The following is a 26,002-nucleotide window of genomic DNA, read 5'->3' on the forward strand; positions in this document are numbered from 1 at the left end:
CTGGCTTTTGGGCAAAACGTCCTGAAATATTGTCCCCACAACAGTCTGAGACCATTCTGACTACTGACCACTCTCTTAACTCTTTTTAAGTGCTTTTGATGATGCATTTAAAGCAGATACGATAGATTTAAACAACTAAAACAAAATGACCAAAAATACATATATATTTTAATTTCTTAAACTTCCTTAATGCTGCAAAAAATGTAAACTTATAAGTAAAGAAAATAGATAAACTGCTTACCCATAAGCAGTGATGGGTTGTGTCCTGCTTCCCAGCAGCCAAGAAGGAGGCAACAAATAGAGAAGTGATTATGTTAGAGGTATTGTGTGGGCCATGAGGAGGAGCAGGATTGATTGTCCAGGTCCTCTCAGTTCTCCTGGCCTTGCTTTCCCCCCTATCTCTCCCCCCTATCTCTCTCTCTCCCCCCCCCCACTCCGTTCCACCCGGCTCACGGGTTCACTTCATGTCCTTTAATTTCAGGAACTTCCAGCTACTGTAGCTCGATCCCAGATATTGCAGAACATTTCAGCAGTGGGAAAATTGCCAGGTTGACATTCCATCTTACAGATACATCCCAATTTATATTTGATTTTCCTCCGTTGTTTCCTCGGTTCTACCTTGGATTTAAAACAAAAGGTTTGGAAAACATGCAAGTTTTAAATCGTTTCTTAGATGTTCTGCGACCTCAAGGAAGATTTTTTTAATGTGCCAAATTGAGAAATAGCTCATTAATTATAGCCCTCTGTTCCAATAAAACTGAAAAGCCTTTGTTCAAGTTGTTATTGGAGTTTAGGTCTTCAAACACTATAAGTGCAAACTCCCTACTGGAGGTTTGCCCAGAAATTCAATTGTACAACACTGTCTTTATCAATGTTATGTTTCTGAAAATTGCTTTCTTCCGGGTTGAAATGTATTCAAGATTATTTTGGAATAGTTATTTTGAAATAACTAGGAAGACTTAACCAGTCACCTTGCGACCTCCAAAGGAATTTACAACTTCAGTAAAATGCTCCTTTTGGAACTGATTGGGGAAATCTGGGTAACAGCCCTGGACAACAAGGTCTTCACTCAACCCTGTCGGCCCCAACAATTCCGGACTCCAGAGTCTAAACTCCTACCTCCCCCCCCCCCCCAACATGTGGCCAAAGTGCACCAAATCATGGCCTCAGGAAAAGGAGGTTTGGATGAAAAATTGGGTCTCAGCAGAGAACAGACATCAAAATGGCTATTGGTATCTGTGCCACTCTAATGAAAACACTGGGATGTTTAAGCCAGGGTTATGTGGGCTTTTTTCTTTATATACTTTGTGACATTGATGTCACTAGCAAGACCAGCATTAATCTGACATCTCTGATTGTTCTATTTTGATGCAGTCAAGAGATGGAAATGACAGCTGACTGAACTAACTCTAACTCTCCTGTTCTCCAGACCAGCAAGCATAGGTCAATGTTTTCAATATGCATTATATATTTCTGATGTTGTTATATGGCCTTGAAATTCCTCAGAGGTCTTAAGATCGATATCAGTTTAAAAAAATAAAAAAATTCTCAGGATGTGGTTGTTTTCTATTGATTTTAATTTGGGAATTGTCCCATGGGATTGGAAAATTGTCAGTATCATACATTACATTAGAAGATAAACTTGGAAATTATAGGTTTAATAATTAAATGTTTGCTATGGGGAAGTTACTCAATCCTGTTCTTGGAACAATGTGAGTTAGACCTTGCACAACAATGAACTGCTAAGAGAAAACCAGCATGGATTTTAAAGGGCAAGTCATGTTGAATGAACCTAGTGGAATCTCTTGGAGATGTTACCTATGTGGTAATTTAGGTTGTTAGTGTGCGTAATGTGTGTGGACTCCCACAGGGTATTTGAACAAACAACGACATGTAGTTCACATTGATTTAGAGGTAATCTATTAGCATGGATAGCGGATATGTTAGAAGGTAGGAGACAAAGAGCCAGGTTAATAGTCTATAATAATAATAATATAACAATAGTTTATTGCTTAATCATCAATTGGTAATACTTTAAATCGTCAGGACCTGATAATCACCATCACCCAAGTTGTTCTATCCTCAGCACTGTTTTGCCATTTGAACTATGGCCGAGTTCAGCATCAGACTTGGTTATCTACATTAATTGAGTTCTATATATCCTAATACCCTCACCCACAAATAGATATTACCCTCAATTAATGGATGCAGTCTGGGGGAGACCGTTCAGTTTAGTTTATTGTCAAGTGTACCGAGGTACAGTGAAAAGCTTTTGTTGCGTGTTAACCAGTCAGCAGAAAGATAATACATGATTACAATCGAGCCATTTACAGTGTGTAGATACATGATAAGGGAATAACGATTAATGCAAGGGAAAGCCAGCAAAGTCTGCACAAGGATAGTCCGAGGGTCATCAAAAAGGTAGGTAGTAGTTCAGCACTGCTCTCTGGTTGTGATAGGATGATTCAGTTGCCTGATAACGGCTGGGAAGAAACTGTCCCCGAATCTGGTGGTGTGTGTTTTCACACTTCTATACCTTTTGCCTGATGGGAGAGGGGAGAAGAGGGAGTGGCCAGGGTGCAACTCGTCTGTAAGTACCTGACCGTCACACAGGTAAAGGTGTAAGCATCTTTAATGTTCATTCCAGTATCAGATATGCAGTACATCATACATTCAGTCTGCTGCAACTACTGAATACAGTAGGCAAGTTCTTACATTATAAAGCATGCACTAGGCGGAGTTATTATTGCAAAGCATTCTGATTGGCTAACATGCAATAGTCAATTTACATCATCCTTGATTATACTGCTGACCTTGCCGAGGCAGCGTGAGGTATAAATGGAGTGAATAGAATGGTTGGTTTGTGTGATGGTCTGGGCTGTGTCCACAATTCGCTGCAATTTCTTGTGATCTTGAATGGAGCTGTTCCCAAACCAAGCTGTGATGCATCCTGATTAAATGCTTTCTACTGTGCATCTGTAGAGGTTGGTGAAGGGGACATGCAGAATTTCCTAAGTCTTTTAAGGAAGTAGAAGCGTTGGTGTGCTTCCTTGGTTGTTGCTTCACTATGGGCGGTCCAGGATATTGTTGGTGATATTGTCTCCTAGGATTTTGACGTTTCCAACCATCTCTACTTCGACACCATCAATACAAACTGGGGCATGCGTGCCGCTTCGATTCCTGAAGTCGATCACTATCTTCTTTGTCTTGCTGACATTGAGAGAAAGGTTGTTATCTTGACACCAGGACATGAGGTTCTCAATCTCCTTCCTGTACTCCGTCTGATCATTATTTGAAATCGCCCCACAATGGTGGTGTCATCTACAAATTTGAAAATTGAATTAGATTTGTACATGGCTACACAGTTGTGGTGTACAAGGAGTGAAAAAGGAGGCTGAGAACGCATTCTTGCAGAGCCCCCATGTTGAGGATTATCTAAGAGGAAGATTTGTCCCCTATTATCACTGATTGGGGTCTGTTGGTCAGGAAGTCGAGGATCACCTGAACCAGGGGCCTTCAATTTATGGAGCACGGCCAATTGAGGGAGTCCCACCCGACTCCTGTCAGTTGAACAGCCATAATGATTAATGTACAATCAATGTACACTCTTTGAAATGGTGAAACGTTCACGTAATTCTTTAACCCTAATCCCAAAATGTGAAGAAATGAATTGCAGCTGAGTAAAATGTTCCTAAACCTAATCAAAAATAATTCATGGGATCTGTTGGAAAAAGGATGTGGTTAAGTAAGAATTTATCCCCAGCATAGCTCCAGGAATTGAACAAACAGAAAGATGATAACCAGAGACAGCCAAGCTTAAGGACTACTTCAGCAAATTGGATCTGTTCTAAACAAGTTTAGACTGAACTCATAGGTGCTTAATGCATTCGACTAAAATGTCTTGTTCTTTCAATGAGAGAGCCTCTGTTGAACCACCACCTTACTGGCGAGTAGGTTACTGGACCACATTCCTGCAGACCATGTGGGAATAATATCGCAAAATACTTCAAATACCAGTTTGTGCCTTTGTTAGACTAAAATGCAACAGGACCTAGCCTGTGCTGCAGTTGAACTTTGCCCATGTGGAATCAAAACAGAGAGCTTTGAACAAAGCTGGAATTTTTGATTCTGAAACCCAAAAGATGTCAGACAACCTCTTGTGCTCCCTGGCAAACAGCTCATCAATCAAATCTTACAGTTCCTAGAAAGTCTAACACGGTCTCATCTAGAGGATTTCTCTTTGTAATCACAGCCGAAACAGCTGTCCATGTATTATGGAAAGTACCTGTGCAGAACTACAGGAGAACCTAATTCTTCAATGTTAGCTCTTGACATCTCTGTAGCCTCATCCTCTCAATGAAATCGTCTAGCCCACAGCCCTCCTATGCTGCTCCTGCAAGTCTAGTCATTTCTGTAACTCTGTCAAGTTTCATCCCAACAGTAATCCTCATGTGTCTGATCCCTACACCAAGGAAGTCACTGTGGTGCCTTAAGATGGGAGTTAGTAGGTTTTGTCCGTGTGTTCTGCATCTACAGATTGTGCACAGTCTTATTATCTACTCGTGTCTGTGTACTAATATGACTCCGTAAAACGCAATTAAGTGGTCTCCTGGCCTCCTCCCTTCAGTCTGTCTTCCATCTCATCCCAAAACACCAAGGCCACTCTGCCTATGTCATGAGAACTCCTTTGTGACTCATACTTCCAGGTGACCAAGAAGCCCAACAGGTTCACCGTGCAGGGCCAACGAGAAGAGCCGAACATGAGGAACAACGTCCAAATTGTATTGCCTCAACTTCTGTACGTTTGCTTTTTGCACAGTACACATTGATCTTTCTGCTGAGGCTCCCAATTTCACAAACCTTTACCCCTACAGCTCTCATTACTTACCCTGCCTGCCCTCTATTCTCCCCAGAATGTTGAATACCATGAGGAACAGCCACTGTACTCGTGTACCTGGGAGCGATTTTGTCAGATTTAAATGATGACTGCAAAGTCCACTCTTCTACCTCACCACTTCCTTCAGACCTCTGAAACTGCATCTGGTGAAACTCCAGATAGTTCTCTGCACTGACAACTCAGTCAGTCACTCAGCAACAAATCTGCAAGTTGTTGATAATCATTTTAATTGGTGTGGGGAGCCTTCATGCTTCCATATGCCCCATTCCCCATGTATACGTAACACATGCTCTTAGTCATGTGGGCAAGGTCCAATCTAACCAAGACATCTTCGATCATGACAGACTGCAGTGGTCCAGTCTGAGAGAGTGGGCCTCACATTGGTATTGCATTCTGATCTCTGTCCCTGCCCAGCTTAGAGGGTGATGGGTACATTGAATGAACTGCCAGAGCAGGTAGTAGAGGCAAGTACAATAACAACATTTAAAAGATGCTTCAACATGGTTAGGAAAGGTTTAGTGGGATATACTGTGGACCAAATGCAGTTAAATGGAACTAGTTTAGATCGGGCAACTTGGTCAGCATGGTCTGAAGGTATAACTGTATATCTCCACGGCAACTACTCTGTGGCCACCAAAGCCTCAGATATGACACTACTCTTTCCATTATAGAGGTCACATTGAGACAAATCAAAATGTATGTATACCATACACGTAAAGTTTAAGGCAAATCGACAAACATAGCAACAAACCAACAAGCAACACAGTCCAATTAACTCAGAAATTGAATTTAATGCAATTTCTATTTCTTTTTGTTTTGCTCAAAGGAAAAGAGGAAAAGTGTCAGAATAGGAAGCGATTGTAGGAGGCAATATACTGGTTGACATTTCAAGATCTCCTGTTTGTTACTCATGGTATGATTGAACATCAAAGGGTTGGCTTAAGAGCAATCCAGCCAACTGCTGATCCCCAAGGGCTGAACAAGAATAGAAGGTCAACAGGTGGAGATCACTGCAGGGTCACAGAGGAAGAGAAATTGCAGAAATATATAGATCACTAGACCAAGTGCAGACCCATTGTGTCTGCTCCCCCAAAGCACCCATTCCCTACCCGTAGCCCCCACGGGAGGCGTGGTCCACCAACTCAAGCTGTTCCCGAATGTAAGATTCCTGTCTCCCTAAGCAGTGGGCTTAAAAAAAAAATCAATTTGCACTTCCTCTGCGTGTTGCAATAGCAATTCGCCCTCCCCCTCCTGTGAGGTGAAAAGTTCAGAGTGTTCCTGTGTCGTCACTGCTAGCCGAGTCATTGTGACGTCATCAGTTGAAGCTGGTCGTTTTAAATTCAAAGTCTTTTGATTTTTTTTAACTTTAATCAGTAACGTCGAGAAATAAAGCATAAAATGTTCAGTGAAAGTGATCTCTGCCTAGAGGGGAAAAATGTGAATCAGAATATGTAAAAATCTTGTGAAAGTTGGCATTTTAAAAACCTTCATCACGAATAACGTCAAATATAGGATAAAATCTTCAGTGAAGCTGATCACTGCTAGCCGAGCCATTGTGACGTCATCTGTGAAAGCTGGTAATTTTAAATTTAAAGTCTTTTGCTGTTTTTCAACTTCGTACTTTTAATCAGTAATGAGTCGAGAAATAAAGCATAAAATGATCAGATAAAGTGGTCCCGGCCTCGAGGGGGAAAGTGTCAATCAGAATATGGAAAAATGTAATCGTTACTGCTTAGTGTTTTTGCAAAGATGTAAAGACAACCACATATACACACACATATACACATGTACAAGATCAGGCTTTTAGTAAGTACTAGACCAAGTGCAGACCCATTGGGTCTGCTCCCCCAATGCACCTGTTCCCTACCCGTAGCCCCCACGGGAGGCGTGGTCCTCCAAATCAAGCCGTTCCTGATCGTAATATTCCAGCACTCCCTCCCTCAGCAGTGCTCTTTATAAAAAATAAACACAAATTGCACTTGCCCTGCGTGTTGCAATAGCAATTAGCCCTCCCCCTGCTAGCCGAGCCATTGTGGCGTCATCTATACATCAGAAGGTGTAACTCCAGAGCCAATAATATCATGGGAGACCCCTTCCACCCCTGCAACGGACTGTTCCAGCTGCTACGGTCAGGCAAACGCCTCTGTTGCCATGCTGTGAGAATGGAGAAGTTGAGAAGGAGTTTCTTCCCAGAGGCCATTAGGACTGTAAACTCCTACCTCACCAGGGACTAACTTTACTGTACCATTCTACTGTTTTTTTAAATTGCTGTTTTTTTTCCTTTTTCCTTCCTCCCACAATAGGTAATATGTAAATGAATATGTGATTCTGTTCCATTCTGTTTGTTTTGTTTGTTTGTTTTTTGCACAAAGTCCGCGAGCATTGTCACTTTTCATTTCACTGCACATCTCGTATGTGTATGTGACGAATAAACTTGACTTGACTTGATTTGAAGCTAGTCGTTTTAAATTCAAAGTCTTTTGATTTGGTAAAACTTTAATCAGTAATAAGTCGAGAAGTAAAGCATAATTATCCCCTCTGCCTAGAGGGGATAAATGTGACTCAGAATATTTAAAAATCTTGTGAAAGTTGGCATTTTAAAAGCTTTAATCGCAAATAACGTGTCAAATATAGGATGAAATCTTCAGTGAGGCTGATCACTGCTAACAGAGCCATTGTGATATAATCAGTTGAAGCTGGTCGTTTTAATTTCAAAATCTTTTGACTTTTTCAGACTTTTAATCTAATGAGTCGAGACTAAGTCGAGAAATAAAGCATAAAATGTTCAGTGAAGGTGACTCAGCCTCGAGGGGAAAAATGTCAATTGGAATATGTAAAAATGTAATCGCTACCATGTAGTGTTTTGGCGAAGATGTAAAGACAACCACATATACGCACACACACGTACAAGATCAGACATTTAATAAGAAATGAAAGATGATATGATATGATGATGGCGTCCGATCTGCAGAAATTTTTAATTGTGGAAAAATAGGAATGACAGGTGCAGAGATAGAGGTTGAGAAGGAGTTTCTTCCCAGAGGCCATTCGGACTGTAAACGTCTATCTCACCAGGGACTAACTCTACTGAACGTTTTTCCTTCCATTATTTATTATGGAAAGGTATATGTGTGTTATGACTGTGTTTATAGTTTGTTTGGTTGTTTGTCTTTTTGCACAAAAGTCCGCGAACATTGCCACTTTCATTTCACTGCACATCTCGTATGTGTATGTGACAAATAAACTTGACTTGACTTGACTTGACTTGAGATAGAAATATTGTAAATATACTGATGTACAACTAACAAATATAGAAGTTACATAAAATGTGCAGCCATATTTGGAGACTGTTATAAATGCTGACTTTATATTAAGGTATTGCTGTGTACAGATTTTACAATAGGGATTGCACAGCTGGTAGAGCTGGGTTTGATCCTGATTTCCAGTGCTCTCTGTGTGGAGTTTGCACATATGTAGTGTGACCATACGGGGTTTCCTCCAGGTACTCTAGCTTCTTCACACATCCCAAAAATGTGCGGGTTTGAGGGTAATTGGCTGCTGTAAATTGTCGCTCATGTGTAGGGAGTGGGTGCGAAATTGGGATAACATAGAGCTAGTGTAAACGGGTGATTGATGCTTGGCGTTGACTTTGTGGGCCGAAGGGCCTGTTTCCATACTATATCTCTAAATTGAATTAAACAATATATAAAGAGAGTGATAGTTAAAAACTGGCATTAATTTAGACATAATTCCACGGAACTTGCATGGGCCGCTGACCTATTTTTGCTGATGTTTGTTGGTTATCTAATCTTTATTTGTTATTCCTGGCATTATGGTAAAGCCGTGGACACATAAATGCCATAGTGTGTTGGGGACCTGGAAGAGAAAACAAATCTCACCCACAAAACAGAAGAATCAACAACGCTATGCCCCCGGGCTTACTCAGCTGTCAAAAACGGAGTAACATGAATATCTCTGTCACTCATAAACATTTACAATGATTAAAAATCAATCAATCAATGAACACGTCAAGATCCAAAACTGCCCATGAGAAGAGAAGCTCATGTGTCTCAGTTTTAAATGTTTGTCCCCTTATGTCCCTTCATTCAAGTCTCTCCCACCAGTGAAAAATATCTAAACATCCATCTTGTCATGCCTCCTCAACATCATACATTACAATAAGATCATACCTCCATCTTCTAAACTCCAAAGAATACAAACCCTACTTCTTTAGCGACTCGTAAAAGGACATGCCTCCCATTCCAGGAATTAACTTCATATTCACCTTGCTTTGAAAATGCTACCACAATTAGCTACGGCAGTTCTGGAGGGTGACATGCAGACTACAGACGAGGGTCACAGAACCGCAGTCATATAGGATGCGTTTCAACACTTACAGTGTGATGTAGTGTTCCCTTATTATGTTCTGTCTGGCTGACAACATTGTTGTGGGTAGATTTGAACATCCACCCTTCCCTTCTTGTTCATTTTATCCCAGCTGTGCCTCTCTAACAAGACTCGCCACTGATTTCTTCAGCAATACAAAAGTACACAGCAGCCCAGGGGCAAGGCAGTCAGCAGGGTTTTATAGGATGAACCATCTCACAATGGCCTGGCAGGGACAGAAGCTGAGGAAGGATTGGCTGCTGCTGAGCAGAGACACTGCATCACCATGGGCATGACCAACAGTTTAGTGACCGTTTCAACTTTCATCAAAATCAGCATCCCATCTCAAGGTTATCAATTTTATCAAAACATTTCTTAATATGAAATTATTAAGTGGCCCCCTTAGCTATTCTGGTTCCGAGGGCATCAGTACCCAGATGGTCCTGTCTTGATGCAATTATAGTGCCATATCTTAGGGCCAAAATGCCAAAACTGGAAGCATGTCTTTGTGAAAGGTTGGTAGGGGATTACAAACTGAATGTTATGTTTTCTATATTTAACAGTAGTGATTACATTTAAATCTACTTGTGAGATTCAATTGAAATAAATGGAATTGAATTTCTAAAACTGAATATAGCTACTTCTATTGTACATTTAGTGTCCCACATAAGAGATTAGTATACAAACTTAAAGCACACGGTATTAGGGGTTCAGTATTGATGTGGATAGAGAACTAGCTGGCAGACAGGAAGCAAAGAGTAGGTGTTAACGGGTCCTTTTCGGAATGGCAGGCAGTGACTAGTGGGGTACCGCAAGGCTCAGTGCTGGGACCCCAGCTATTTACAATATATATTAATGATTTGGACGAGGGAATTGAATGCAACATCTCCAAGTTTGCGGATGACACGAGGGGGGGCAGTGTTAGCTGTGAGGAGGATGCTAGGAGGCTGCAAGATGACTTGGATAGGCTGGGTGAGTGGGCAAATGCATGGCAGATGCAGTATAATGTGGATAAATGTGAGGTTATCCACTTTGGTGGCAAAAACAGGAAAGTAGACTTTTACCTGAATGGTGGCCGATTAGGAAAAGGGGAGATGCAACGAGACCTGGGTGTCATGGTACACCAGTCATTGAAAGTAGGCATGCAGGTGCAGCAGGCAGTGAAGATAGCGAATGGTATGTTAGCATTCATAGCAAATGGATTTGAGTATAGGAGTAGGGAGGTTCTACTGCAGCTGTACCGGGTCTTGGTGAGACCACACCTGAAGTATTGCGTACAGTTTTGGTCACCTAATCTGAGGAAGGACATTCTTGCCATAGAGGGAGTACAGAGAAGGTTCACCAGACTGATTCCTGGGATGTCAGGACTTTCATATGAAGAAAGACTGGATAGACTCGGCTTGTACTCGCTAGAATTTAGAAGATTGAGGGGGGATCTTATAGAAATTTACAAAATTCTTAAGGGGTTGGACAGGCTAGATGCAGGAAGATTGTTCCCGATGTTGGGGAAGTCCAGAACAAGGGGTCACAGTTTAAGGATAAAGGGGAAATCTTTTAGGACTGAGATGAGAAAAGCATTTTTTACACAGAGAGTGGTGAACCTCTGGAATTCTCTGCCACAGAAGGTAGTTGAGGCCAGTTCATTGGCTATATTTAAGAGGGAGTTAGATGTGGCCCTTGTGGTTAAAGGGATCAGGGGGTATGGAGAGAAGGCAGGTACAGGATTCTGAGTTGGATGATCAGCCATGATCATATTGAATGGCGGTGCAGGCTTGAAGGGCCGAATGGCCTACACCTGCACCTATTTTCTATGTTTCTATGTACTGAATAGGGATTTTTAACCCAATAACTCCAGCCAGTCATGGAAATTATATATTGCCCTCCACATAAATAATGCTGTTAAGAAACAGTGGTGCAGCGGTAGAGTTGTTGCCTCACAGCGCCAGAGACCCGGCTTCGATCCTTCCACACTTCAAAGGCGTACAGGTTTATAGGTAAATTGGCTTCGGTAAAAATGTAAATTGCCCCGTATGTGTGGGATAGTGCTAATGTGCGGGGATTGCTAGTCTCCACGCTGTATCACTAAACTAAATTAAACTAACCTGTTATTTCTAAAAATAAAGATCAAGAGTCAAGAGTGTTTTATTGCCGTATGTCCCAGTGAGAACAATGACATTCTTACTTGCAGCAGCACAACAGAATATGTAAACATAGTACTGTAAACAATACAATAAATGAGAGAGAAAAAAATCAGCATGTGTGTATATCAGCATGGGCTTTCCTGCCGGGGACCGAGTACCGGACCAGGGCTGCTACAGCGGTGGTGCAGCGCTGGAGTCACCACGGAGCGGGCGATGCCTACCTGGGTCGCCGTTTGGAGCTCCGGAGCGTTGGGCCGCTGCTCCAACATCGTGGAGCTCTGGTGCGGAGAGCTTCCAACGCGGGCGGCGCTGGACAACCTCGCGGAGTCCTGGGGCGCCTTGCAGAGGGTCTACAGCAGCAGTCTCCACCCGGCGCGGCCTACGGACTTTGGAAGCCACCTACTCCGGTAGGAGGGGGCCGACTCTGTGTCCACGCCGCTGAGGACGTCCCGCAACCCCGACGTCGGACTTGTATCATTCCGGCGAGCGGTCCTGGACATCGGGCCGCCCGTAGCTGCAGCTGCGGAGGGCTTACATAGAAACATAGAAAGTAGGTGCGAGAGTAGACCACCAGGTCCGTCGAGCCCGCACCGCCATTCGCTCATGGCTGAACACTAAACAGACACACTTACCCACAAACAGTAGACACAAGACACAGAACACAAGACACTACCCTCCCCTTTATACCGCTATCACCCCTCTCCACCCCAAGAACCTCGTGATCTCCTGGGGGAGGCAAAAAACCGGATAAAAACCCAGGTCCAATTCGGGAAAAAAATCCGGGAAATTCCTCTCCGACCCCAATCCAGGCGATCGACACTTGTCCAGGAGATCACTCAGGTCTTACTATACTTGTGGAGGCCCTGACCACGAGGCCCTGACCACGAGGAACAGTGGAGGAAGAGACCGACTTTGGTGCCTTCCTACACAGTGGGAAACTTTGATTCTGCTGTGTGGGGTTGTTTTATGTCAAATTCTATAGTGTGTTGTGTTCTTTATTTTTATTGTATGGCTGTATGGGAATTTCATTTCACTGTGCCATCTGGCACATGTGACAATTAAATGTATCTTGTATCTTGTATATAGATATAGATATCGATAGAGAGAGAGATAGATATATATATATATATATATATATATATATATATATATATATAGAGAGAGAGAGATACAAACACACACACATACATATATGTGTGTGTGTATATATATATATGTGTATGTGTGTGTAAATGTGTATACACACACACACACATGACCAAGTGCAGACCCGTGTGGTCCGTTCCCCAATACGCGTGTTTGCGGGGGTGGGGCGGCATGCAGCGTCACACACACACTACCCCCCTTGATATTATATTAATATTATTAATTTGCTCCTTTTACCCCATAACCCTATCCACTGACGCATAGCCTCCAACTCGCAGGCGCGTCTAGAAGGGGGTAGAGAGTGAGGGCAGACAGAAAATGGGGAGAGACAGAGAGAGAGGCAGAGACAGAAGGGCAAGAGGCAGAGGGAGAGGGGGGTGGAGGGGAGGAGGAGGAGGGTGGGTGATGGGAGGGTGGGGGTGGAGGGGAGAGAGAGATGGGAGTAGGGAGAGGGGGGCTGAGAGGGTGGGGAAGGGAAGGGAGGGGGTGGAGGGAGGGAAGGGAGTGGTGGGAAAGGGGGAGAAGGGAGGGGATGGAGGGAAGGGGGTAGTAGTGGGCTACGAAATGCGGAGACAGAAGCGGCTTCTGACTCTGGAAACCCTCAGCTGGAATGAGCGGGCAGGGGATGGGAGGGGCGGGGCTTCAAGAGCTGCGCCGACAGTGAGGAGAACCTCCTTCAGCGCGTGAGCGATCTGGAGAACAAAGATCCTATAGCTGAGTTGAGCTGTAGAATGTTTGTTCTGCAGAACTTTCTCGATCTTTCTGCGCCTTTTGAAGAACAGGGGGGTGGGTGGGCGAACGTACCTCGTGGAAAACTGTGCATGCGCGTTGACAGCAGCTGCATTAATCCACAGCGGTGGGGGGGCGGGGCATTGTGGGCATTGTGACGTCAGCAGCTGGCAAGCAGCGATTATTATTTTTTTAAAGTGAGTTTTGTGAACAACGTTATTCAAAATCTGGGGAAATAATTGAGCAAATTTAGAGAGGAGTGGATTTCTGAAATCATAAGTTAAATCCCATCCGAAATATGTAAAATTCTTCGCGTTTTTGTGTCTGATTTTCGAGGAGATATGTTTCAAAGGCAAAATCACACACACACGCGCACACACGCACATAACAAACAATGATAGTACAATAATATTCTATGTTGTTCAGAGCTTATTTGTGGTTGTAGTATCTTATAGATAGACACCAAAAGAAGAATTGTCCAATCAGGGTCACATACACAAAAAATTAGAACAGATGAATTAGAAGCAGGAATAGAGCAATTGATGCCTTATGGGCCTATCCCAGTTAGGCGACTTTTTAGGCAATTGCAGGATACTATGCGGTCGCCACATGTTCATGGGTAGTTGCCGTGGAGTCGCCTTCATGGTCGTGAGGAGTTCCCGCATTCTGGCCTCATTATGGTTGCCGCAAACTTTTCAACATGTTGAAAAATTAGCGGCGACCAGAATGAAGCCGCCATGGATAGTAGCGAGAATTCTCATGCCGTAGGTGGGTTGCCAGGAGGTCGAAGATTCTCATAGGTTGTAGCCGGTGCTGACCGGTGAATCTCATTGGGGGAAAAAAACGTAAACAGTAGTTTTCAGAACCAAGGATAACCGACTGGTAATGTTAATGTCCACCGACCTTCACTGCCGTGTATCTCTGGCTTCTTAAAAGTTGTCTCCACTCCGTCACCCCCCCCCCCCCCTTTCCCCCCCTCTTTTAAAGGACTTACTTGATCCTTCCCCTACACTGTGCTTTCACCGTCTTAATTACAGCGCCAACCTTCCTGTTCATCGCGTTCAAGATTTTTCGGGTCCGGCGGCGATGCCGGGTAGGTCGGGTCCGGCGACGATGAACACACCCTGTTCATCGCGGTGTGTGTGTGGCCGGTTTTTCAGTGAAAAATGAGAATTTTGCACATTGCACTAAGATCATCTCTCACTCTTTTTAAATGTTAAAGACATTTAGGTCAAGTCTGCATAATATCTTCCCTCTCCACCCACCCACATTCCAGTCTTCATCAATGTCACTACTAAGGTACTTCTAGCTCCCTGGCCTTTCCTCCTCCTTCAGCTCCATGCTTTATTGCGGCCTATCTGTCCTTTACAGACTTCACCTTACATTTTGGTTGTGAGGATGAAGGGCTGCAGTACTGTCGGCTATCTCTGTCTGGTGGAGGACTTCCTCTTAAGGTTGGTGTGGCCTTAAATTACATGTGAGCAGATGAAATCAGTGGGCATCCATTCTGTGAGAGGGTGCTGGCATTGAGGCCCACAGTAACCTTATAAAGGTTGTGATAAGGTGCACATTGATTTGGTCGGGTCATATCATCTATTTGACTGCATCAATATCAATGTAGCACATAAGAATAATGTCAATTAGTGGAAAACAGTATAAATATTAGTCGACAGGAAGGTGTTTTAGGAGTTAGAGAGAAAAGGTAGAGAGTGCACTCCCCGCCCTCTGTCCTCGACAGGCGACTTATTCATTTGCAACTCATTGATATGCTCTTCTAGTATTGTAAGAATTGTACAGTACTTGTGTTTTAGAAATCCGTTGTAGATAATAACATCTGTAGGAATGGCTCCTCAGAATTTATCAAAAATATAACTACTTTACTGGCTGGAATACCTCTTCCTTGGTTGTGAGGAGGGATTCACGACTCAAAATAGTGACTATTGACACCTAAACCTATCCAGAAAAGAGATGGCTGTAAGTAAATTAATCTTTGATTATAGGTTGATATAGTATAACCTCCCTATTGTGTGGGTACCTGCAGATACTTACAAAAGATGGATATTAAATTCTTGATTTAAGCTTAGGACTCTAGAAGGAGTGCATTGTCATCACGAGTATTCCCAGCCTAATCCATCTTGGCTTTGTCCACTCAGGCCGAGTGCATGTCAGTGACATTTCTGCTGGCTGAATCTGCTCCTATGAAAGCAGTTTACAGGGGGGGGGGGGGGGGGGGGGGCACCGTTTGTGTTGTGAGATCCAAAGCAAGGAAATCCCTCTAACAGAGGAGAAAAGTGCTCAGAAGCAAAATACATATGGTTGATTCTGGGAATTCTAAATAAAAACAGAAAGGTATGGAATTATGTGAGAGTCCAGGCAGCATCTGTGGGGAGAAACAAGATCAATGCTTCAAGTCAGTGACTTGTCATCAGATGGCTTCTGATGAAAAGATTTTGACTGGAAATGTTAGCTGTTTCTCGGCCTGCAGGGGATGCCTGGGCTGGTGAATATTTCCATAACATGTTCAAGTTGCTTTAATGATAAAATAAGTGAGGTCTCTGTCCTTCATCATTACCATTCATTAATTGTTATAGCTCTACATTAATTCTGTGTCTGCTACTTCATGTGTGTGATTGTGTGCCTATTTTCATGTGTGTGCCTTTGTTTACTTGTGTGCATGGGCTTCCCCTCCCTTCTGCTCCTTTTTAAACACTTTTCACAGATACCACCTGACGTGTAGAAATTCTCTGGCATGTCCTGTTTTAGTTTCAGTAATTCTTTGCTGGCAGGAAGGCCGGAAGAATCAATTGCCTTTCTTGTCTTTAACTGATTCTGAGCAGGCCAAGAGAATAACATCCTAGGTCTGTCCATTCTCACAAGTTAATGCCAATTCAGTCTCCCAACACCTGACAAGAGACTCTCTATGCTAATAATAGGTCACTGGATCAACACACGTGAGCTTTGCCAGTGGTCTTGATCCAATGAGTATTGTCATTGACGATAGACACAAAATGCTGGAGTAACTCAGCATGTCATTCCTCTGAGTGTTTGAAACATATCATTTACAATCTTTGAATATCAGGGAGACTTTGTGTTTGGTCCTAGTGGAGTCCCAGATTAAATTTCATAGTTTAATTCATGAAGCAGGTATCTGAACAAAAGAGAATTGTTGGCAATTTAGTTTTGTTCTTTCGTTTTCTTTTATCTGTGTTTAAGATGAATATAAAGTCCTTTGATAAACTAAAATGCCCTTCTTCTTTTCCATAATCACTCCCTACTTCTGTTTGTTCTTTTGCATTGTTCATATCAACATTTATGTTACTGGATTACCAATCCAGAGTTGTGTATTCGAATTCTGCTGGGGCCAGTCTGGGAATTTGACTACTGGCTTTGAACACAAGCTCATATTAGTGAAAGTGGCTATAAAGCTGTTAGGCTGGTATTAAAAACTCATCTGTTTCAAAAAGTCCCCTACTGGTGTGCACTTCAAAAATAATTGTTCCTCATTTTAGGCTTGATTCAAATGGTAGTGCTCTCATATCTAAATTAAAAAGACATGTTCAAGTCCTTAATTTAGAGATTTGGGTGCCCAGCATAAGGCAGACTTTCCCTGGTTGTTTAAAAAAACCTGCAAATAGCTTATTTGTAATACATTCCAACTAATTTGAAACAGAATTGAAGTCAAAAGAATCAGGGAGCACATGCCAAAAATAACACTCTGGCATTTTGGTCACATCTGAGAATGCCTCAGTTTGGTAGAAAGGCATTGATGCTATAGTTTGAAGATTTCTTTGCTGACATCAAATGACAAGGAAAAAGTGAATTATGGGTTTCCTGCTCTATTAGCCTTTAGACATAGAGGGAGGCCAGCTGACTCACTAAATCAATCCCAACTCACGGAGCAATCCATTAGATCCCATCCCATTCCTTCTCTAACTTTTCTGTGTAAGAATTTACAACACATCAACTCAGCAACATGCTGAGGGGACCCATGTCCCTCCCTCACAATGCCCATTATACACAGCTTCCTGTGGGGCAGTTTCTTTATCCCTTGTACTGTCACACTATTTTAGAACATGGTACAGCACAGGAACAGGCCCTTCAACCCACAAGGCCTGTGCCAAACACAATGCTAGGTTAAACTATTCTCATCTGCCTATATGTTATCCATACCTCTCCAGTGCCAGCCGATCCATGTGTCTATCTAAAAACCTCTTAAACGTCATTATTGTATCTGCCTCCCCCACCATCACTCCTGCCAGCAAGTTTCAGGCAAGGTCTACACTTGGACAGCTACATGAATAGGAAAGGTTTACAGGGATATGGACCAAAAATGTGGCCAAATGGTCGGCATGGACGAGTTGGGCCCAAGTCCCTCTTTCTGTATTGTGTGGCTTTATGACTTCACCAATCTCTGTGTAGAAACACTTGCCCCACACATCCCCTTTAAACTTTACCCCTCTCTCATTAAATCTATGCTCCCTAGTCTGTTACATGTCTACCCTGTGTAAAAGATTCTGACTGTCTACCATATCTATGCCTCTCATAATTTTATATCCTTCTATATCAGACCTCACCTTTGCTCCCAATGCTTCAGAGAAGCAAATTCAAGTTTGTCCAACCTCTCCTTCTAGCTAATACATTTTAATCCAGGCAACATTCTGGTAAACCTCCTCTGCACCCTCTCTAAACCTCCACATCCTTCCTGTAATGGAGCAACCAGAACTGCACACAATACTCTAACTGCAGCCTAACAAAGTTTCATGAATAAGGTTAAACTGAAGGACTGTCAGCCCTCTCAGGTCGTTATAATCTGCAGTATTCTGGGGATTCCTTTCCAAGCCATGGTTACTTTATCAGACCTTTGTTTACTTGCTGCTTGTGGGATCTTCCTGTGTGAAAACTGTCCAGTACAATGTTGTTACTATAATACAGCAATGTCTACACATCTAATGTACTTCATTGTTTGAAATTAATTGGGAAATTGCAAAAGCCACTATACAAAAATACTGTGACTTTCTTACTTTATTTAAAATATTTTTTTCATAAAAGTCATATCTTTGCTGCAAGTAAAACAATGACTCAGAAACTCTTTCATGCTTATTTCGGCATTAAGGCATTGTGGAAAATCTTAATTCGGTTTGAGAAAGTGGCATAACAAGTGAATACTTCATTTTCAAGGTTTGCAGGAAAATGTTGATGTCTTGCAATTTCTTGCACAGGAAAATGAGAGAAGGAATGGGATTGATGGGTTGCTCTATGAGTTGGCATTGAGTCAGTAGAGTTATACAGGGTGGAAACAGGCTCTTCGGCCCAACTTGCCCCAACTACACTAGTACATCTGCCTGCTTTTGGTCCATATCCCTCCGAATCTATCCATGTACCTATCTAAAGCTTATTTAACATTATACCTGCCTCAACTATCTCCCCTGGCAGCTCGTTCCATACACCCACCACCCTTGTGATTGAGTGAGTCGCATTGCCTCCCTCTATGTCTGAAGGGTGAAAGTAAAACTGACCTTAGGGCCAACATGCAGAGCAGGAAGGCCATAATGAATGAAACTGCACAAACAGTTTTAAATATCCAAATGTTCTTTGCAATACGCTCATGATTTTCATTTTCAACTTGAAGGTTAAATGCCTTACACCTGTAACTGCATTGTATTTCTTCTTCCCACAGCAAAGTCTGGAGACTAACCTGGCCGGTCTTATCAAGAGGAATAACGAGCTGGAAACACTAATGGGTAGACTAATCCAGACTTGTCAGCATGTAGAGGTGAGTGTGTCCCTGCAATAACATCCAGAAATAAGCCTGTGAACCGCAGTCCTAAATAAAGTCCATACAGATGAGATTTCAAAGCATAAGATAATGTGTGAGGTAATAGCACGAATGACTTTGCAATCCATCAGAAAGTATTAATAGCTTTATATTTTGATAATGTGATCTGTTTGATGGAGGCAACCAACTAGTTTAAGCTTTTAAGGATTTCACAGGGGAATGTGAAGTAAGTCGGAGCTGTTAATGTAATGTAATTTAACAAGTATTAAAGACTTTATGTAAGAATGAGCACAAGATTGGAGGTTTCATATGTTTTAGTTAATGCCTAATGTTCATAATCAAACAAAATTGTTTATCTTCCACATAATTAATATCTAATTTCCAATTAGAAAGGAGTCTATGTGATATGATATTCCAATCTATTATTTTATTTAATGGTCTCCCATTTTAATTTTTTCTATAGTTGATTTCAACGTTACCACATAAATTCTAAACAATCAAAACAAAATCTGCATTGGCTAGAATTACCTTGAGTTTACATTTTAGTCCCCACTTTCCAACCACCTCTCTTTATTCCTACAGTTCATATGAACATGAGCAACAAGAACAGGCCATTTGATCTTTCAAGCTTGTTCTAGCATTATGTAAGATCATGGCAGATCTAATTTTGGCTTCAGTTCCATTTTCCTTCTTGTTCCCCATAGTTTTTAACTCCTTTAGAAAATCTGACCAGATCGCCCATTAATATAGTCACTGATTATGCCCCCACAGCACTCCGGGGCAGAGAATTCCAATGGTTTGTGAATCAGTGAGAGAATAAATTCTTCATTTGTCATCAAATACGTGACCTCTTATTCTGAAACCCTGGTTCTAAATTCCCTTATCAAAGAAACATCCGTGCAAGACCCCTCAGAATCTTACACATTTCAATAAAGTAATTTCTATTTCTTCTAAGCCCAAATGATTATGGGTCTAACCTGCTGAATCTTCCTTCATACACCAACTCCTTCATCTCAGGAATGAACCTTGTGAACCTTCTCTGCACTGCCTCCATTACAGCCATACCTCTCATCAAATTAGAGAACAAAAACGATACACAGGATTCAGGTGTGGTCCTACCATAGCCCTGTACAACTGCTCAGGACTTCCTGATGTGTATACTCCAAACCTTGCAATAAAGTTCAGCATTTCATTTGCCTGCCTGATTTACTTGTACCTTTTTGCCAATTTCCATACATGAAAACACTGAGCTCTAGGATCATTTTGTAGTACTTCAGCAACTCAATGATAATCTGTTTATTTATTCTTCCATACCCACTGGATAAACTCATATTATACTTAAAACACTCGATTTTGTTTTACTCTAAAGCTTTAAATCTTGTTCAGGTTCTTATGTTTTACTTTGTATGATCTTGTCTCCCCGGTTCTCTGCCGTCTGTTGATATCTCTGTTTGATTTCTGGTTTATCCTGATCAGCCAGTATTTTTGGATAATTTCCTGTTAGGGCACATTCTATAGATTTTCTGTTCTGTATGGTACCTAGGTGGACCCCAGGGAACCTTTCTACAGGAATTCATTGCCACTATCATGTTCCTTTCCCTTTCTCCCAACTTATCTCCCTCCTGGTTCTCTTGCTTAAGGTGCCAGCCTATTTTTTTTTAGGTTGGGCCCCTTTTAGTTGTCTGTATCAGTGAGGAATTACCTGGTATTGATCGGGCCTGTAAGTAAATTCTGAGGTGACAATTGGGTTGCCTGTTCACATTCCCTCTACAGGTGTGGTAACCGACAGTGTGGTAAGCCCTTGTCTCCCTGGAGACAAGGGCTTAATTAGGAAAGGAAAAATAGATTATGAAAGAAAACTGGCAGGGAACATAAAAACTGACTGCAAAAGTTTTTATAGATATGTGAAAAGAAAGAGATTAGTTAAAACAAATGTAGGTCCCTTGCAGTCAGAAACAGGTGAGTTGATCATGGGGAACAAGGATATGGCGGACCAATTGAATAACTAGTTTGGTTCTGTCTTCACTAAGGAAGAGAACTAATCTGCCGGAAATAGCAGGGGACCACGGGTCAAAGGAGTTGGAGGAATTGAGTGAAATCCAGGTTAGTCGGGAAGTGGTGGTAGGTAAATTAAATGGATTAAAGGCCGATAAATCCCCAGGGCCAGATAGGCTGCATCCCAGAGTACTTAAGGACGTAGCTCCAGAAATAGTGGATGGATTAGTGATAATCTTTCAAAACTCTTTAGATTCTGGAGTAGTTCCTGAGGATTGGCGGGTAGCTAATGTAACCCCACTTTTTAAGAAGGGAGGGAGAGAGAAAACGGGGAATTACAGACCAGTTAGTCTAACATCGGTAGTGGGGAAACAGCTAGAGTCAGTTATTAAAGATGGGATAGCAGCACATTTGGAAAGTGGTGAAATCATTGGACAAAGTCAGCATGGATTTACAAAAGGTAAATCATGTCTGACGAAACTTATAGAATTTTTCGAGGATGTAACTAATAGCGTGGATAGGGGAGAACCAGTGGATGTGGTGTATCTGGACTTCCAGAAGGCTTTCGACAAGGTCCCACATAAGAGATTAGTTTACAAACTTAAAGCACACGGCATTGGGGGTTCAGTATTGATGTGGATAGAGAACTGGCTGGCAAACAGGAAGCAAAGAGTAGGAGTAAACGGGTCCTTTTCACAATGGCAGGCAGTGACTAGTGGGGTACCGCAAGGCTCAGTGCTGGGACCCCAGCTATTTACAATATATATTAATGATCTGGATGAGGGAATTGAAGGCAATATCTCTAAGTTTGCGGTTGACACTAAGCTGGGGGGCAGTGTTAGCTGTGAGGAGGATGCTAGGAGACTGCAAGGTGACTTGGATAGGCTGGGTGAGTGGGCAAATGTTTGGCAGATGCAGTATAATGTGGATAAATGTGAGGTTATCCATTTTGGTGGCAAAAACAGGAAAGCAGACTATTATCTAAATGGTGGCCGACTAGGAAAAGGGGAGATGCAGCGAGACCTGGGTGTCATGGTACACCAGTCATTGAAAGTGGGCATGCAGGTGCAGCAGGCAGTGAAGAAAGCGAATGGTATGTTAGCTTTCATAGCAAAAGGATTTGAGTATAGGAGCAGGGAGGTTCTACTGCAGTTGTACAGGGTCTTGGTGAGACCACATCTGGAGTATTGCGTACAGTTTTGGTCTCCAAATCTGAGGAAGGACATTATTGCCATAGAGGGAGTACAGAGAAGGTTCACCAGACTGATTCCTGGGATGTCAGGACTGTCTTATGAAGAAAGACTGGATAGACTTGGTTTATACTCTCTAGAATTTAGGAGATTGAGAGGGGATCTTATAGAAACTTACAAAATTCTTAAGGAGTTGGACAGGCTAGATGCAGGAAGATTGCTCCCGATGTTGGGGAAGTCCAGGACAAGGGGTCACAGCTTAAGGATAAGGGGGAAATCCTTTAAAACCGAGATGAGAAGAACTTTTTTCACACAGAGAGTGGTGAATCTCTGGAACTCCGTGCCACAGAGGGTAGTTGAGGCCAGTTCATTGGCTATATTTAAGAGGGAGTTAGATGTGGCCCTTGTGGCTAAGGGGATCAGAGGGTATGGAGAGAAGGCAGGTACGGGATACTGAGTTGGATGATCAGCCATGATCATATTGAATGGCGGTGCAGGCTCGAAGGGCCGAATGGCCTACTCCTGCACCTAATTTCTATGTTTCTATGAACATATGGCAATACTCTCTGAATTAATATATTTGAGTGTCATGTGTGATTCCCCAGCTTACTTTATTCACAGGCTCACCTTTCCGTACCAAGAACTGTGAAATGCAGGAAACACTGAGCAAGGCAAGCAGCAACTGTGGAAAGAGAGTTAACGTTTCAGATCAAAGATTCTTCATCGAAACTGAGAAAAAGTGAAAATAAGTTAGTTTTGAATTGCAGAGAGTGAGAGGAATAGATGCATAAAAGAAAAGGAATATCTCTGACAGAGTGAGATCAGGGTTGCCATGGTGATAATCAATCAATGAAGTTATCTGCTAACGGATTAAATATGACAGTTAAAGAGAATTACATCATGGTCAGTTTTTAGAAGCTAGAACACAGCAAAGTACAGCACAAGAACAAACCCTTCAGTCCACAATGTCTGCCGAGCTAAACTTGCCTCCACACGATTCAAGTCAAGAGTGTTTTATTGTCATATGTCCCTGTTAAAACAATGAAATTCTTACTTGCTGCAGCACAACAGAATATGCAAACATAGTATGATATGACTAACGAGAGAGAGAAAAGAAAAGCTCAATGTGTATATGTACACATTTGCACAACATACCTATATATATATATATATATTATATATATATCTCAAACAAAACAGTGCAACAATAATAAATATAGTCTATTGTAGTTCAGAGCCTATATGAGGTTGTAGTGTTTAATAGCCTGATGGCTGTAGGGAAGAAGCTGATCCTGAACCTGGATGTTACAATTTTCAGGCTCCTGTACCTTCTTCCCAGTGGCAGTGGTGAAATGAGTATGAGGCCAGGATGGTGTGGGTCTCTGATTTTACTTCGGAGTCACGTGAGTGACTACGTGAAGAACCCGCTCAGTGCGCAGGCGCGGCATTACGCCAGCAGTGCAACAGCGGCTGCCACGGGAGTTAGGCTCTCCCGCTACAGAATGAACCGGACCGTCAGGCAGAGAAAAAGGCTCTGGAACAAAACTGTCCCCCGTTCAAGGAGGAACGTTTTTCCGTCGGGGAGGGGGGCAGCAACAGGCGGTAGGAGCGTTACCCGGTGTTCCTCTAATTCCCCGACACCGTGCCGAGGCCAGCCCGCTAGCACCTGAGCAGCGGGCTGGATGCATAGCCACTCGAGAGGCATCCGGCAGGTGTTCCCGATTTCGGACGGGACGTCTCTCCACCTGCACGGGGGGAGAGAGAGCCGCCTGAGCCGCTGGAACGGCTCACGGTGCAGGTGCCTGCGAGACGCGCTGCTTGAGGGGCGCTCTCGCTACTACCAGGCACAAAAGCTCCAGAAGAAGGCGGTAGAAACAATTACCGGGCGCTCCGCTATCCCCATCACCGCGCCGAGCCCAGTCCCGCTAGTGCCTGAACTACGGGCTGGATGTCTAGCCATCCGAACAGGCATCCGGCCGGTGGCGTCCGATTCGTCGGACGGGGACATGTCTCCACCTAAATGGAGGAGAGACAGCCGCCTGAGCTGCATCCAACAGCTATTGGAGCAGCTCCAGCGAGATGCGCAGAAAGAGCGCTCTCGCGGAGGGAGGTCAGGCACCCCCTCCACAGTGTTTCATGCACTGCCCTCTGCTCCCTCATTACTGGAGGCTAGCATTGGTGACCAGGGCTGGGCTGGTCTGGAACAGGGGCAGGCGGACGAATTCGGGAGTATGCCAGGGGTGCAGGAACATGAAGAGCTGTTGGGTGTGATGGACCGCTTGTAGCAACCCCACGGGCTGGAGCACCGCTGGAACCAAGAATGGCGGCCAGCATCAACCATTACTGGAAAAGGTACTCGCTGAGGTGCTGAAACAACACACAGCACCAGAAAACTGTGAGGCCCTCAAAGTAAAAAGTGTCAACAGCCAAATCTGGGGGCATGTGGGGTCACACGTCCGGACCCAAGAACTCAAGCTACAGCGGATCCTAAGGCTCCTGACGTCGGCCATCACAGCCTTTGCTCGTTCCGTGGAGACCACGGAGATGGATACCTGCCAGCAGGATGTGCTGGCATTAATGTGTACCACACAATTTGAGACAATATCCGGAGGGAAACATAAGACCTGCCCTCAATCCCAAATTTGCTGGCTTGTGTAAAGCCCCAGCTGCGGAGACGGACGCGCTGCTATTTGGGAAAGATTTCAATAAAAAACTGAAGGAGATGCAGGAAGCATCAAAAACCTTCGGCCTATGAGGGCAGGCCCCAGGACGAGCAAACCAAGACCTCCGATACCCAAGCGGCAGCACCCCACGGCATCCACCAGTCGACGTCCGCAATATGGGACTGGTGAACGCTTGGGGCCCGCACATTATCCCCAAAGATCTTTTTAGATCAGGGCCCGCAGCGGACCATCTGGAAAATGCGCCTCCCCCCCAACATCGCCAGCACGTCAGAACAAAATCTTCAGGAAAATGAAGAAACAGAATCGCCAATAACCATGGAGGTAGGTGGGTCTGGTCCCTACCAGCATATAGAGAATAAGGGTGCTTTATTAACAGGGGGGAGATTACACTTGTTTAAAGAAGCATGGGGTATGGTCACGAGTGACAAGTATATACTCAACAGCATTAGTGGATATAAAATACAATTCATGTCAGAAAAAAAAACCCGCCGCCAGTTCAACAATGGCCCCAAAGGGTATTTCTCCCTCCGTCAAAGAGAAACGTGAGGGACAAGCTGAACTGGTGAGACTTATCACAAAGGGGGTCATCGAAAAGACCAAACATGAACCTTTGGAATTTGTATCGAATATATTCACTAAAACCAAAAAAGATGGTGGCTGTCGCATCATCATTGACTTAACATCACTAAACAAATTTGTTAAGTATATACATTTCAAAATGGAGACATATGTTACTGCCAAACAACTGAATTCCAAAGGACACTTCATGGCAAGCATTTATCTTAAAGATGCTTACTATCTAGTACCCATATACAAGGATCATCGTAGATAACTAAAATTTATCTGGATGGTACAAAGCATTGCCCTATGGGCTAACTTCAGCCCAAGATTATTCACCAAAATATTGAACCCAGCCATGGCAATACTAAGAAAACAAAAACATATTGTCATGGCATATCTGGAGGATATTCTGATAGTAGGGAAAATGATGGAATTGGCTGTGGCAGCAGTATCAGCTACAAAACAGCTCCTCGAAACTCTGGGGTTCGTCCTACATC

At 43.2% G+C, this 26,002-nt stretch overlaps 1 protein-coding gene across 4 annotated transcripts in view; it reads left to right on the forward strand.

Annotated features, from left to right (window-relative positions):
* mid1 (midline 1) overlaps positions 1-26,002 on the forward strand; it is a 290,576-nt gene that overhangs the window by 205,773 nt on the left and 58,801 nt on the right. For all 4 annotated transcript variants that reach the window (XM_033032775.1, XM_033032776.1, XM_033032774.1 and 1 more), the window contains exon 3: positions 18,977-19,072. In XM_033032775.1, coding sequence (XP_032888666.1) covers positions 18,977-19,072 — 96 coding nt within the window. The remainder of the gene's footprint in view (positions 1-18,976; positions 19,073-26,002) is intronic.

This window comes from Amblyraja radiata, chromosome 14, assembly GCF_010909765.2.
Source record: "Amblyraja radiata isolate CabotCenter1 chromosome 14, sAmbRad1.1.pri, whole genome shotgun sequence".
Lineage (NCBI taxonomy): Eukaryota > Metazoa > Chordata > Chondrichthyes > Rajiformes > Rajidae > Amblyraja > Amblyraja radiata.